The sequence below is a fragment of the Mytilus trossulus genome, chromosome 5 (assembly GCF_036588685.1).
Source record: "Mytilus trossulus isolate FHL-02 chromosome 5, PNRI_Mtr1.1.1.hap1, whole genome shotgun sequence".
Lineage (NCBI taxonomy): Eukaryota > Metazoa > Mollusca > Bivalvia > Mytilida > Mytilidae > Mytilus > Mytilus trossulus.
Window position 1 is genome coordinate 62,000,281 of NC_086377.1, and position 16,814 is coordinate 62,017,094.

The 16,814-nt window shown below is 30.6% G+C and overlaps 1 protein-coding gene across 1 annotated transcript; it reads left to right on the forward strand.

Moving 5' to 3' along the window:
* Nucleotides 1-1,865: 1,865 nt before the first annotated feature.
* LOC134719786 (NADPH oxidase 5-like) lies at nt 1,866-15,797 on the forward strand. The gene is made up of 10 exons (XM_063582747.1): nt 1,866-2,102; nt 2,902-3,074; nt 6,548-6,739; nt 9,071-9,203; nt 10,086-10,262; nt 11,132-11,184; nt 11,498-11,554; nt 12,731-12,940; nt 13,663-13,932; nt 15,485-15,797. The coding sequence occupies exons 1-10, from the start codon at nt 1,955-1,957 to the stop codon at nt 15,614-15,616; spliced, it is 1,545 nt and encodes a 514-aa protein (XP_063438817.1). The 5' UTR covers nt 1,866-1,954; the 3' UTR covers nt 15,617-15,797.
* Nucleotides 15,798-16,814: the final 1,017 nt, after the last annotated feature.

The following is a 16,814-nucleotide window of genomic DNA, read 5'->3' on the forward strand; positions in this document are numbered from 1 at the left end:
AGCATTTCGGTTAAATTTTAGACGGTTTTCGTCTTTACTGGAAGTGACTGCATTCGTGTTCGATCATTATTAATATTTCAATATAAATTATATTTGATGATAACACATAACATATATGAAGATTGAGGGTGAACACGGATGCGGCCACTGGCATTTTTGACAAAAATTATCTAAAAAGTGACATATTATTGCATAATTAATAGATTTTTCATATATAAGTATGAATATGAGCGTCTGAAATGACTAAATCAATTCAAATAGTTCACATAAACAAATTGAATCGACTGAAGTAGACACGTAAGTGCTTAAAAAGTGTACAAAATCTTTCTGCAGAGTCCGAACTGATATAAGTATTTTAAACGAACCAAAGAAAAAAAAATGTAACTTCATTTGATGAAGTTTCACTGTTTATACCTTATTAGCCAATGAAAACGTTTTGTTGTCAAATGGACATTTTACAAAGATTGTCTTAGATTTTGAAATGATCAATTTTCATGCATTTCCCTGGTCAGCTTTGGTATTTTTCATATATAATTTGCGGGACAGGAAAATTGTAATGTTGTGGTGGGAAAAGATTAAATTTGAATGATGACTTCTCTTAATATCATAACGTTTTCGTGCATTTTGTTTAAACAACTGCAGAACACCTCCAAACCATGACTATTATGGAAGATGGCTGTTTTTGTCTTGCAGCAGGAACATACATCTATAGGTGTAAACAGAAACTTGTAGAGGTTATTTCAGGAGTGTATATCGGGTTATAGTAAAGACTACATACATAAAGAAAAATATGTTTGTCAGATTTTTAATACATATTAGTGTTTTTATTTTTATACAGGAAGTGGATCAATTTGTAAGGTCGACCTAAAAACAGTCCTGCAATCCTGTACTGAGGAAAGTTCTTTACATTTGTCTGATGATGATGTAGATGAATTAACCACAGTTTTGTTTGAGGAAGCAGACATTGACAATAGCGGTCAAATATTATTTGATGATTTTCAAACGGCACTTGAAAAACACCCTGGGCTCATAAACAATTTAACGTTCAGGTATGAAAATAAAGTGAATCATGGTTGAAATGAACCTCTTCAAGACTTTCGACATTGTTCAGAGAAGGCGAATGTTCGGTTTAATCAGGTTCACAATAATTCGATATGACGGTGCTTAAGAACATGTTTGGTTTATATAGGTTTTCGGTTTAGGCAGGTTTCACTGTATATGAAAAAAGCTTGTTACTAGTCATTAAACATACTTATTTCATATTAATAATAATAGCAATTTAGACAAGAGACAAACTATGCTCAACGAACATTCAAACTAATAAGTAGAAAATAATCTGACAACGGCATGGCTAAAAAAAAAGACAAACAGACACAGGGGTGATTTTAGATGATCCCGAAGGTTATGCAGATTCTACGTCAAAAGCTGTACGTATGACATGTATGAAATTAATGAAATTAATGTATGATGATGAACTTAATGAATACAAGCTGTATATGATAAATGAAATTAATGTATGAAAAATATCACCAAGAAATGATATAGATAAAAAGAAGTGGTGAGATTTTCAATCAGAAAACTTTCTACCATTTATCAAATGACATAAATGTTATGAACTATAGATAATCGTAACGTATGCTTTTACAAGACAAAAGTTTAAAAATTGTACACGAGAAAACCAAGAGCTTGATTTGTTTAACTTTCTATTCACAGCGTGACGCAGTGGTGTAACATTCCAAGGAAAAGACGACAATTGCAATTTTCGCGCTATTGGTCTATGGTATATGTTCGACGCAACACGTCAAAAATTGTTTTAGTATTGGTGTATATTGCAATAAGCATCGCTCTTGGGGTATATGCTGCAATGAAAAACATAGATTCTAATAGATTCCTGATAACTGCCAAAATTTGCGGGAAAAATTTGAATTTCAACTGTACTCTTGTGTTAGTGCTGATGTTACGACAAACCATAAATCTCGTGAGATCAACAACTATCGGCAGACGACTTCCGCTCGACAAACATGTGTTATTCCATAAATACGTAGTGATAATGATTGTTCTTTTCACAACGGTTCACACGATTGGCCAAGTTGGAAATGCTTGTAAGTGTATTTCAAGAAATGTGGTTTATGGATGTACTTGTAAGAGGTTAAGAAATTTGGTTCAGATGTTAGGACTCCTAGGTTTTTATCTTTCAATACAGTGTAAAGTATGTTAACCTACAAAACCAACTTTTTTTCATATAAAGCTCAAATAGCCCGTAAAAGTCCATTTACAAAAAAATACCGTATTCTAGCTTTCTTTTCTTTCGATTTGATACATGTACCCACACAATATAAATGATAAATAGGGTAGAAGTCAGAGTTTATTTCAAAAAGGAACTCCATATTCTATCATTTTTTATTTTATTTTACTAATATTCTTTCGACTTTAAGTATCATTTTTTTTAATTTTTTTTTTTATTTCACCAAAGTACATCCATAAATGTTTGAGAACTACTTTTTCTAAGGTAGTGCATGGTTCATTTTTTTCTTTTTAATAAATATTAATGTATATGTATAAAAAAAAAAGAAGAAGTGGAATGGTTACCTATGAGACAACTCTCAACAAAAGACCATATGACGCAGAAATTAACAACTACAGGTCACAATACATGTACGTCCTTCAACAATTAGCAAAATCCATACCGCATAGTCAGCTATCAAAGGCCCCGAAATTTCAAAACAAAAATCTGCACCCAAACACAACAATCTTTATCTTGAAACTCTGCTGTTTACATACTGTAACATATATTATAGGTTAAGTACAATAATTCAAAAAGGGTAAATTAAGGATGTCTTCAAGCTAATACAATAAGTAAAAAATAGACAAAAACAAGCAATAAATCATATATATTTTCAGATGTGGTATCAGATTTGTCGACAGAGCTCTCAGTTGGAAATATTATGTTCACAGATGCTGCCCAGTATGGTTTGTTAAACGGCTCAGCTTATATCACTGGCTGGATTGCAGCGTTTACCTTGATGATAATTGTAACTTTTTCGTTGCCATGTATTCGCTCAAGGCTTTATGAAGTGAGTATAATGTTGATTAATAATACAACGAGGCAAAAATACATGGTATCATATTATGTAATGTCCTATATCACAAATAAAGGCAACATTTGTATAGAGTAAAATCACAAAAATAAAACTGACCTCCGAGGGAAATTCAAAACGGAAATTTCGTAATCAAATGGAAAAATCAAATGCTGAAACAGACCAAACGAGTGGAATACAACTGTCATATTTCTGATTTGGTACAGGCATTTCCGTAGAAAATGGCGGATTGAACCTGGTTGTATAGCTGGCTAAACCATTCACTTGAATGACAGTCGCATCAAATTTCATAATATTGACAACGATGCATGAACAAAACAAACAGACATAATAAGTAAAAATGTTAAGAATAGGGGTAGAGCAGTCGCCTATACGTTATAATCCTTATCACTATAAAAACAAACCAATATTTAACAAAGAAGATATTAAATATTCATCAATAAATTAGGCGAGAACAAATTAATATGCTCATCTTCATCCTAAGTGATTTAAAAATAGTAGGCACATTATTACTTCATCAGAGTATTTAATAAACTCAACAAAACCTGTACAAATTATTTTAACATTCTTCTATGAAAAAAAAAACTGGTCATAATCAAGGTTTACGATAGGGTTAAGTGAATAAAAAATGATTAGAATAAAATAAAATAAATAGAAAAAAAATTAAAGAAGATATACATAACACACAAACAAAGACAAAAAAAATTTCGGCTGATAAATGACTGAAATAGAAAAACCTGAGGCAGACATAAATGCCACAATAACAATTATAACGCATAAAGAATAAGAATGTGAAGGACACCTTCCCACATTGAAATCAACTCCCTTGTTTTGAACATATTTTAAAAAAACTTTTGAACGGACACAGCTGTTAGTGTGCAGCATCACTCCAAATGTTTACGAGATAATGTAGCAAATTAAAAATTGTTAAAATTGTTTGCTGACACATTATCCTTATTATGTATTTAATCATAAAGAAAACTGGAGAAATTTATCTAAAAGTAACTGCAACTCTAATATTAGACAAGGTCAAATATTTATTCAGATTGTGGACGAAATTGTTGTTTAATGAGGCATTGTAATGTGATTGTTAAAGTATCTTGCGATATAATATGACACCATAAAAATTCTTTCTCCAGGTGATCAAAAATATATCGTCGTATCTATTTATATCAAAATTAATGTACTTTGAAATTAAATGTATCATCCTTTTGAATTAAACATGACATAATAACATAAAATATGTAAGATGAGAAATTACTTTCACTATTCCTGTTGTCTTCAACATGCAAATAGTAACATGTGTGAAACATAAGTCTAAAATTAGGCGTTTAATTTTGAGGACATTCAACTCTTTTTACCTATATAGAATCGAGAACATTTGTACTTAATTCTACATGTAATAAAGCACAATGATTTTGCAAATCATGAAAATTACAAGTAATTAATGGATCATTTCGTCATATTCATCTATGCATGGTGCAAAATCCAGCATAATGATCAATGTTAGAGAAACCACAAACACAAAATGGCCATTGAGGAATAGCATATAAGATAGGCAGTAGTAAAATAAATTCATGTATGTGCAAGAATGTATGTACACCTGTTGGTGACCTTCTGCTGTTGTTTTTTCTATCGTCGTGTTGTTGTCTCTTTGATACATTCCCCGTTTCCATTCTCAATTTTAAGTAATAGCTTTTATAGTACATATAAACATGATCAAATGTATTCTGCAGTTTAAACTTATAACTGATATCTCTTCAATTTAATAAGTTAACGTGTATGATTGTGACTTATATTGTTGCTCTTTATCGTATTTTTATTCAACCATTTTGCTATAAAAAACGACCGTAAATTTAAAAAGATTTTAGTGCTTTATAAAATGAAAGATTTAAAAATAAAAAATAGAATTAGGATAAAGGGATCTTTACCTTAATACGTCAATTAATGCAAAACGTGATATTTTGAAAAAACGCTGCTTTGTTTGAGAAAAAAAAATAACACGTTTTCTTAAATAGTCCAAAAATTGAAGCATATACATAAACAAACAATATAAAAAATGGAAGATGTATACAAAGGCAATAATTTGAATACATTATAAATGGTGATATTCGAAATTGTAAATAAAAGTACAACCATAAAAGATAAAAAAAAAAAAAAAAAAGAAAAAAAAGGAAAATATATAAATACTAGAAACTAACACATATTAAAAAAGGGAAAATGAAGAAATGACCCCACAACTAAATAGTTAATTATTTATTTACATTCCTGTTAGAATAAATACAATATTTTATAAATCGTATGTGTATTTTCCATCACAAGGATAATCCAAACAATATCATTTGAATGCCTATCATAGATCTGTGGATTTAAAATCATGTATGGCCAAAAATGACATGATATAGGAACTGAAATCCTTAAATTCAACTTTGCCGAAGCGAAATTCAATTTTAATAATTTTATGATATCTTAACTTTTATAATGGACGATTTATATAATAAACTACATGTAAGTCAGAATAGAAGCACTGATTTTATAAATGTTATGAGCTATTAAAGGGTATCATCATAAAACCAAGTAGCAGAACACATCAAAACAAAATAAAACTTAAAATAGTGTGTATATCCAAAGTGCTTTTTATTAATTAATAATATTTGAAACTTCAAATTGTGTTCACTATAATTTTCCAATTAGAATTTGTTTGTAAATAGCAAAAGTGAAATTATTAAGTGTCAACTCTACATTATGTGCATAATACTTTAATCTTTTTTTGAATTGTTGAATTGCTCAATGCTCAATTCATTAAACGGTTTGTGCCTTTTATATTTCATATTCATAGTTAAAATCATGTGTTCCCATAACAATTGTAATTATGTAAACATAAACATATCAAAATGAAATGATTAAAAATAAGTTAAGTCATGACTTGAATTAAAAATCATTATTAAGAGTTAAAAAATTATATATTAAGTAAAATAAACTTGTTTATGTAATATATACGTGTTTCTCGTTTCTCGTTTTGTTTATATAGATTAGACCGTTGGTTTTCCCGTTTGAATGGTTTTACACTTAGTCTAGTAACTTTGGGGCCCTTTATAGCTTGTTGTTCGGTGTGAGCCAAGGCTCCGTGTTGAAGGCCGTACTTTAACCTATAATGGTTTACTTTTTAAATTGTTATTTGGATGGAGAGTTGTCTCATTGGCACTCACACCACATCTTCCTATATCTATTTGTTCTCTCAAACGTTTCTGTTGAGAAGGAATACTTCATAGGTACAAGTACTAGTTGTCTTCGTATAAATCTGAGAGATTGACGACACGTAACAAGAAAAAGTACTGCCTTAAATATGGACAAATCTTTCCACATGAATAATCAAAGTGATAATATATATATATCTTTCATTTCCGGTACACTGCTGATTGTAAAATTTTTTCTTTCTTTAATTTTAGTTATTCTTCACAGTACATTTTTTATGTGTTCCTTTTTGGATTTTATTGATCTTCCATTGCAAAGATTTCTGGAAATGGATTCTGGTGCCCGGATGTTTGTTTCTAATTGAACAGATATACAGGTTAAAATGGATTAAACGAATACGTTATGGTGTAACTCACATTCAGCGAGCTACTCTATTACACGGAAGCGTACGTAATTACTTACAGTGAAACCTGTTTAAACCGAACCTCTTTCGGACTTCAGAGTTTGTTCGGTTTCAACAGATGTTCGGTTTTATCAGGTTCATAACGCAGAAAATTTGAAATTACGGTACTAGAGAATATGTCAGGGTTACGGTTTATACAGTATTCGGTTAAGTCAGGTTTCACTGTATATGAAATTGAATGTCATTACATTTCACGTTAAGATGCAATATTTTGATTAGCTAATTCCAAGGAGATAATTTACTGCCATGACTCAGCGGGAGACCTTTTTTTAATGTCTCCCTCTCGTTCAGACCAATATTAAATTGATAATTCAAAAGATCAATTTTTTGACAGTCTTAAATATGTCTTGACACTTTCTCAACAGTATACATTTCGCCTGAAATGTGAACAGACTTATTCTGCACTGTTTATGATATTCTGTTGCTGTTATATACTTATGGCATAACTAATCGCCGTATTTGAATATCCAAAATAAGACAACGCGTGACCGAACGACGCATGGATTAAACGAGTGCAAAGAACAAGTTTAATCCATAGCGGCGTTCGGTCACAAGTTGTCTTATTTTTGATATTCAGATACGGCGATTAGTTATATTTTTTATTACATTGGCTAACGGCTTTTTTTATGAAATTAATGCAGAAAATGTAAGGAACTATATTATTTTCTTACGCATTCACAATTTGTTTTGATCCGACGTTATCGACGTCTTGACAACGCCTATTGTTGTATGACGTCAGAGAGTGAAATAACCACGTTAATTTCACATGTGACATTATCGGGTTTTCTTCAACTGGGAAATCAATGTAATTTATTGCAAACAATGTAATAATCCTTTTTATTATAGCTAACATAAACTTTGAATAATCAAGGATTAATTTGGTAAAGTAAGATATCCTTATGGTGCAACTCAGTTAAAATACCCTGAATTAAACATTTAATTAATTGTGTTCACTTGTAATATAAGTCGAACTTACTGACAAACAGCATTTAGATTTTTGCCGTTCGCAAAACTGCCAGTCAAATTTGCTTTACTAAAATAGGTTTCTTGTATGCAGTTTTCAAACGTGACCATGTGTCTCTTTTAGACCCCACAATTCATCTTTTGGGAATGTGTGGCTAAAAAACATGGGGGGGGGGGGTTATAAATTCTTATCAAAATTAAATATTTGTTATATTTACTCCTTTATGAATATAAAAGAAATGCATGTCTGTTTGAGATCCATTTCATGAGACCAATGAATTCTATAGAAATCATTGATGGGACCAATTATAAATACATTTTTTGTTATTATTCCTGGAGTAGATAATTTCCTTAATTTTTATCTTTTTGGAATTAATTTCGTTTTTATGTTACATTAATTAACTTCATAATTTTGATGACAAAAATCCATTTTATTCTAATTTTTTTTCAACAAAGTAATGAATTTAATTTTTATTTATCAACAAACTTTTTAAATTGTACAGGCATGGTCGGTCAACTAATTATAGGTAAAGCGGTAATTTCTATTTGTACTCTATGGGGAACAACCTGTCCTTGTTTACTCCAACATATGACATTACACAAATGTATCTTCTGTTAAATGAATGATTTGTATATCATCATGATTTGCTATCCATATACACCACATTTTGGTACAATAATTATTTACTATATAAAGATTGAAAATTATGAATGTTGAATGAAATATGTCTACAGTATGATTGGTTTAAAACATTTAGTTTAAAGGTTATAGGAATCAAAATTAGAAATCATTTGAAAACCCTGATTTAGATTATTTTATGCTCTAGATTTCATATCCATTTATACATTTGTAAAAATATTTATATACCCAAATTTTGAATTATTTTACATGCCCAATTTTTATTTCTGTCGTAAGAAGTATAACTTAAATCAACAGTATATTACATGTGTATGTAAAGAAAATATGGAATAAAGTTATACTATGAATATTGGTCATGATTTGTAGAGCTCAGAACTGTCAAGTAAATTCAAGAGACAATTCCAAATGTTCAGATTATGTCAAGCCATACTGAGAAAAAATAAGAATGTCAAAAATATGTCGAGAAATTTCAAGACAGTGTTCAAATGTGAAGAATTTTTCAAGAAATTTTAAGACCATATTCAGAATGTCGAGAATATGTTGGGTAAATGTCATATAAAAAAAGTCATGAGCATTTGTCAAGAAAAACTAAGACACTTTTGGAGGATGTCGAGGAAATTAGGACAAAAATTGGTCTTTTCAGACTTTTAGACTTTTGTAGTGCATCATGTTCTGTAATATCTCTAATTAAACTGTATTTTTCTTGATCAGGTGACCCATCTAGAAATATCGAGACCAAAGACATTCGATTTCAAACCAGGAGATTACCTGTATATACAGATTCCGGAGATTTCTCCGTATGAGTTTCATCCATTTACAATCAGCAGTGCACCGGAAATGAAAGGTATATTAATATGGTGGAATATTGTTTTTGAAAAGCTTTATCAATAACTTAAGCAGTATTTTTTTTTTCTGTCGACTTTCATTTATTTGTTTAAGTATGCAACGGGTACTCGTACTTTTGAAGTATTTCTACTAAACAGAAACGAATGAGTAAACATATTTAATTCTAATTGACAAAAAATAATCAGTAAACGCGCAATACTTTATCTTTTAGCTATTTGTGTGTGTGTATATTAAAAGACGAAACATTTTTTTTTTTAAATATATACCTATTCACAAAACTAAAAATGTAATCCGATAGTTTACATTTATATTTGTGCAGTGAAATTTTAATAATGAATTTTTATTCTAGTCTTGATATTAACTGTGTGTTAAGTATTTGCATTTTAATATGCAGTTATGTGAATGTATTTTAAATTGTTATGTGAAAACATGATTTTAACTAATAAAATGAAATATTAAAGTCACAAACCGTTTGATGAATTAAGAATTGAGCAATTTAAAATAGATTAAAGTATTAATAATATAACGTTGGTTCGACACTTACTGGTATCAATAAGAAAGAAAAACATACATTAAATTTGATAACTATATTAAGGTGGTCCGCAGCACCTTGACTTTGTTTGACTTCATAAAACTTTGACAAAATATTTACAGTGACTCTCTTTCAAAAATATAACATTTCCAAAAATTGAACTACACACATCGGAAAATCGATTATGATTCATATGGTATACAGCAGTTTGATCAATACTTATTTTGATCAATTAAATTTTTAATAATTTCCTAATAAAAGAACGTGGTTAAAACATTAAGCTGATTTTACAGAGTTATCTCCCCGCAGTGTTATTTTCTACCTAAAATATTTGTTTTTCGTTGTCAGATGTACTATGGTTACATATTCGAAAGAGAGGAAACTGGACAAATGCCTTATATAAATTCATTTCGAAACATGACCCGGATGTTGGTCACAGAAGATCGTTTTCATGGTTAAAAATGATCAAGTCTATCACGGGAATAACGAGATCGAATTTAACAGAAAATCACAAAGGCACAGTTGGTAAGAAATTACACAAAGTCAATCGGATACATAATACTAACACATGGTATACAAGAACAACTAAAACACTTATTTATAAATCAATGTTGATCTTTTGAAAACGAAATGATCAATAGCAAACTAAAAGATCATATTTAAGTTATTCTTAGTCTTACAGTGAACTTTCAGAGTTTTTCACTGCGGTAAAAATAGTTCTTTTGAAACACTTGTTTTAATTACTATTAGTAGGTAATACAATGAGATTTTTGTATTTGTTTCTTTAATAACAATGAATTTGTTTGGGTCGAGTAGACCGTGAATCTGGGGGGAAAAAACGCAAGTCAAACGCAACGTTAGAGTTGCCTTTACAATTTCGACAAAACACTAGACACTCGTTACATCACTCTCAATTAGTTCTTCAATCAAAACAATTTAACTACAAAATTAAAATAAAATATGTGCAAAGACTTTATTAAGAATGACATTCAACAATATTGAAAACGACAAATCTAAAACAAAATATGAGACAAACACGACTATCACCATATTAAAGTGGAGAAGACCATTTAAAGTAACGCTAGTGAAATGAAATTTGAAAAATGTAAACTTAAAATGAAAAAATCAACAATTATTTACTACATGTACTTAGCGTCAATTGATATTGTATGACACGAAATGTTAAATACATTTTTACAAACTCGTCATGTTTAAGATGGATTTTCAGTTTAAATCGGGATTTTTTTTCTTTTTACGTTAACGAAACGGCGGAATCCTCGTGTTGACAAAGATCTTTTTACCCTTCCTGGGCCATAAAGCTTAATTCCTTCTCCTCTTTTAAACGAATGTCATCCGTCACTTTATATGTTACATGGTTAATTCTTATGTTTTAGAACCTGCAAAGAATCAAAGACAAAGGCGAGGAGGACTACCAGATATTGATGAGGTAAACTTGATATATTAGTTTTATATATCTGTTGTGCAATGATGTGTGTAATACAAAAATAGATGCATAAACAATTCAAAACAAAACGTTGAAAAGGATACCACAACTGGCCCAACACAGCGTTAAATCGACCAACAAGCTCATTTTACAGCAAATTCAACGTTTACTTCTTATCGAACACTTTTTCAAAGATAATGTGCACAAAACTTAGCATTCAATATTAAGCGCAGCTAAAAATGATAAGTGTTTAAAATGAATTAGCATTATCAAATTGTCGAAACTTGAAAATGCATTTAGATATTTTTCGTTCAAGGTTGGTTTAGTGAAGCAGAGACGAATACAAATGAAAACAAAACAAATTCAAATCAGAGTAAGTTAAAATACATTATTGTTATGTTTACTTTAGCAGAATTGTCTGAAGTTAAATATTGCTTTTCGTTTAATACGGTCTATTTTAGTCGTATGCCTCATACAAACTATGGTATAAAACCTCTGCTATTCAAACATTTTTGTTTGGGGGTTCGTTTTATATTACCAGTTTATAATATGGCCTTTTAATTCGGACTTCTTTTATACTGAGTTTTAATGTGTATCTTGATTTATGTTTGATTTTATGTGGTTGTAAGTATAAGGGGGGCATTAAGATCTCACAAACCATGCTTTGTCCCGCTGTATTTTTACGCTTGTCCAACATGTTTAAGAGCAAGTCAAGGGCATCTTGTCTTTGTGAGTCTTGTATTGTTTTTATAGTTCATTTGTATGTTTTAGTTTTTGATAATATGAGGTCCCTTTTTACTGTACTAGTACTAGTACACAATTTCTACCAGAGGCCAGTTAAGGCCTATCTCCGGCTGCGGGATTATTTCACTGTATTGGAGACCCATTGGTGGCTTTTGGCTTTTGATCTATAGTCATGTTGTTGTCTCTTTGAAATATTCCCTCTTTCAGTTGCAAATGGAATTAGTTATCAAAGGTACGAGGACTTATACTACTTAAGAATTCTTTTATTGCCTTTTTGTTATATGTGAAAACCGTGTGTCTATTTGAGTTCATTTGGTATTTGTCTTTGCCTTTCTGTGATTTTTTCTTCTTGTTGAAGTGTGTTTAAACGCAATCAAATAGTATTTTTCTCTCGATTGTGGATTGATTTTTTTTCGTTGGTATTAAATTTCATGGATACGAGAAAACTTCCATTTTCGCGGATATATAAGTTCGTTATTTTGGCAAAGATTGTATACATTACTTCCGAAAATTGTAAATCGTTTTGAACCTTCAAATCCATTGATGAACAATTCTAAACGAAAAAAGAAAAAGACTAGGATAGCAGTACACAAAGAAACACTATAATATTGGGGAAGTGAAGAATATGATCAATTTTGAAAATAAACTTCGTTTCGTTTAATTTTAATAAAATATTTCAATAAAAAAACAATCCTTATACAACGTCTGAAAAGTTGTGGGAATCGTAGCATATACCTTTGTGTCATGGTTTTATTAAATTGTCATTAAATACATTACCACACACAAATATTCTTCTCCTTTTTAGTGCTTTTTAGATGGACCCTTTGGAAGCCCTTCCCGAGAGGCTTTGAATACGGATCATTCCATTTTGATAGCTGCAGGGATAGGAGTAACACCAATGGCCTCAATAATTCAAAGTTTAGTTCACACTTTAAGAGAAAGGAAGCAAAAATGTCCTAGTTGTAGTCATTGTTATTACAATGATACGACAGAGACATTACAGAAAGTAAAAAAGGTACATATAAACACGTTTTTTAATTGGCTGATTGCTGTTTGCCTATATCAGATAACAGAAATAATGTTTGTCATGTGACTGTGACATTATCAACGTTTTTTTTATGATAATCTCCTTGAAAAAGGATTATAGAATTAATTTAAATTAAATCATATCAAACTACTGCAATAGTATTTCTTTGTATTTGGAATTACATATAAAAAGAGTAGGTACGCAATTTTGAACAACCATCAATGCCAAAAAGGTATACTAATTTAATGTACATTCTGTTAATCAAAACTATGAACGCAAGTAGTCGTATCAGAATTAAAAGAATTATTGGTTATTTCATTTTTTGGATCCTAAATTAAAAACAACGACACGTCTTTTTCAATTGTGTAGGACGCTGTTAGCCAATCACCACGTTCTTGTGTACGCTTCTGAAAATTTTACCAATTATGTATTTGATTTTGAAAAAGCAAAATACCGCCAGCTTATTTGTACTCCCAGCGGTCTTAGTATATAATAATACCTATGTTTTGATGTTAACGGCTTTTCAAAAATGTGACTATTAGTTATCACTTCATGATTATTTTCATATTTGTAAAGCCTCAATTTCATAATTTAAAGTAAAAGTTGAACCAACTGTATATTGCGACTTAACGTTCGCCATTTTCAGTACGCATATGTTTGAATTCAATCATCCCTTTTATTTTCCCTAAGATGCAATGTTAATTTTCTAGGTAGATTTCATATGGGTAAATAGAGACCAGAGATGTTTCGAATGGTTTACGCATGTGTTAAAGGAACTTGAGACAGAACAGGCCTTGCTCAGTTCAAATGAAGATAACCTTGTTGATTTACATTTGTTCATGACGTCAGCGGTCAAGAAGTCGAACATGGAAGGAGTGGGATTGCATCTGGCTTTAGACTTGGCTCATCGCAGAGACAGTAAAGACTTTTTTACAGGACTAGAAGCTCGTACCCAGCCAGGTCGCCCTGACTGGGATAAGGTAATATTGTTGTTGCTTTTACGCATGTGCGATTATGATGTATCCGTTACGGTTTTCTATCGTTTATATCAATTACATGTCATTTCACGAACCAAAATAATAAAATTGAGAATGGAAATATGGAACGTGTCAAAGAAACAACAACCCGACCATAGAACAGACAACAGCATAAGGTCACCAGCAGGTCCTCAATATAGCGATAAATTCTCGCACCCGGAAGCGTCCTTCAACTGGCCCCTACAGAAATATTTATACTAGTTCAGGGATAATGAACGCCATACTAAACTCCCATTTGTACACAAGAAACTAAAATTAAAAATAATACAAGGGACTTCCCTTTAATTTCATTTGATTTGTTTTATCTTCCCATTCAAAAATATATATGGTATAGAGGTGGGATATGGACTGTTTACAGGATAATAGCACATTCTCAAATTAAACGAGGTAGAAATGACCCCCACGGACTTTCCTTTTATTTCATTTCATTCATTTTATTGTCTCCTACAAGCATATATATGGTTTCGGGTTCGGAATCTGGACGGTATACAAGATAATAGTACATCCCAAATTGAACGGAGTGGTGTGAACCCAGGGACTTCCCTTTAATGTTATTTGATTTGTTTTATCGTCCAATTGAAAAATATAGATGGTTTAGGGGTGGGGATCTGGACCGTTTACAAGATAAAAGCAAATTCTCAAATTGAAAGGGGTGGGGATGACCCCCCCTCCCTAGCGACTCACCCTGTATTTCATGTTATTTGTTTTATTGTCCTATCATCATTTCTGAAGGATGTGTGTGTCTATCACTTACATTTATCAAGTTATATACATTTGAAAAGTTTAGAAAATAAAATCGCATAGGGTTCTATACATCTACAGTAAACCCCTCCCTTCTTTCTGCCCCCCAAAATACCCCTTAATATACACCAATGCACAAACGAAAGATGGATGGCTCACCTAGACATATTAGTCTAACATTCTATGAAACCCTAACTAGACATATAAGTATAACATTCTATGAAACCCTAACTAGACATATTAGTCTAACATTCTATGAAACCCTAACTAGACATATTAGTCTAACATTCTATGAAACCCTAACTAGACATATTAGTCTAACATTCTATGAAACCCTAACTAGACATATTAGTCTAACATTCTATGAAACCCTAACTAGACATATTAGTCTAACATTCTATGAAACCCTAACTAGACATATTAGTCTAACATTCTATGAAACCCTAAGTAAATCTAGCAAGTGGTTTTGGAGAAACGCTGCGGACAAGTTCATATTTTAAGTGGCGGAAGAAAAAGAAGAAGAGGAAGAAGAAGAAGAAGTATAAAAATAAGAAGAACTGAGCAAAACAATATGTCTCCAAACTTTGTTTAGGAGATTTAAAAATAAAGACTGATCTTGTACTATGATTTTGAAATCTAAGAAAGCGAAGTTGAACTCGACCTCATCTAAAAAAAGTCATCTTAAACATTTGACACTATATCTGATCAAAATCGCAAAATACATATCTAGATGCTTTTTCTTTATTTATTTTAGCTTTTATCCGAAATAGTATCTAAAAGAAAGGGGAAGAAGAAGGTATTCTTTTGTGGACCAAAACCAATGTCAGAAAATGTGAAGCAAGTCTGTGAAAAATATCTGATTCCCTTTGCAAAGGAAAACTTTTAGTCTTTTGTTAACGGTAATTTAGAGGATGAATGCAAATTGTGTATACATATATCTAAAAGATTGAAATAATGATCGTTGTTTTAAACGGCATATTTTACGCATATTCAATTCTTTTTCGAGGATTATTTACATATTGCTAATACTTTGTTTTATATATAATTATGTATGCTGTTTACCTTGAAATGGTACAGTTATAACATATGTTATTATGATATTGCTTTTTTACGTATACAATTGTTTTTGTTTATGTTTATGTTTTTGTTTCGGTGATCGTTGTTAAAGTTCTTGTTGAAATTTGTGTTCAATGTAGCATTTTTTATATCTTTTGAAATAATTTTAGTCTAATACTATACACACTATATGTAAAAAATGTGTTTTTGTCATTATAGTATGTGTCTTTTGTTATTATAACATGTGCATTTTGTCACTATAATATGTGCCTTTTGTCATTATAATATGTGCATTTTGTCACTATAATCTGTGCATTTTGTCATTTTAATTTGTGTTTTTGTCATTATAATACGTGCGTTTTGTCATGATGATATGCGTGTTTTGTTATTATACTGTTAACCTTGTCCTCAATTACATGCAATCAATTGCTTTGAAATAAACTAGAAAATAATGTATCGTGACCTTTTCTTCGCACTACCGATTTTGTAAACTATAAATATATTTAAAGACTGTTATTATCGAACTCATGTAACAGTAAATAGGAATATTCCTTCAAAACCGTCCACACATTATTTAATGAATGGCTATCATTTATTTTGAATTAATTGAACCATAAAACTAATTTTTGACTCTTCACATTGAATAATCCGCGAATGTGAAGAGTCAAAAATTAGTTTTATGGTTCAATAAAATCAAAATAAATTATTGCCATTCATTATAAATAAATTTCTATCAAAAATACGGCTCAAAGAACTTTTTATATTATTTACCTTGACAATAACAACGTTCACACATGTTGGCGTATGAATACACAACGTCAGAGTGGGCGTGTCACCATAAAAATTGACAACATTGAAAATAAAACTAATAATTTTAACCAATCAGAAGACAGTAAATACACAAAATTTATTTATTAAAGTGTATACATGACGACAGCAAAGTTATGAAAATCAGTTCAAAAGCATTTCAACCTCCGCAAATCGTTTCATTCAATATGATAATTATAAACTGAGAATTTAAACTTTTG

What these genes read in the sequence shown, in the direction of transcription:
- LOC134719786 (XM_063582747.1), top strand. Translation starts at nt 1,955, where the DNA reads ATGTTACGACAAACCATAAATCTCGTGAGATCAACAACTATCGGCAGA. An exon ending in TTCGCTCAAGGCTTTATGAA is followed by an intron (nt 3,075 to 6,547) that starts GTGAGTATAATG and finishes CTTTAATTTTAG; the next exon opens with TTATTCTTCACAGTACATTT. An exon ending in CAAAACAAATTCAAATCAGA is followed by an intron (nt 11,555 to 12,730) that starts GTAAGTTAAAAT and finishes TCTCCTTTTTAG; the next exon opens with TGCTTTTTAGATGGACCCTT.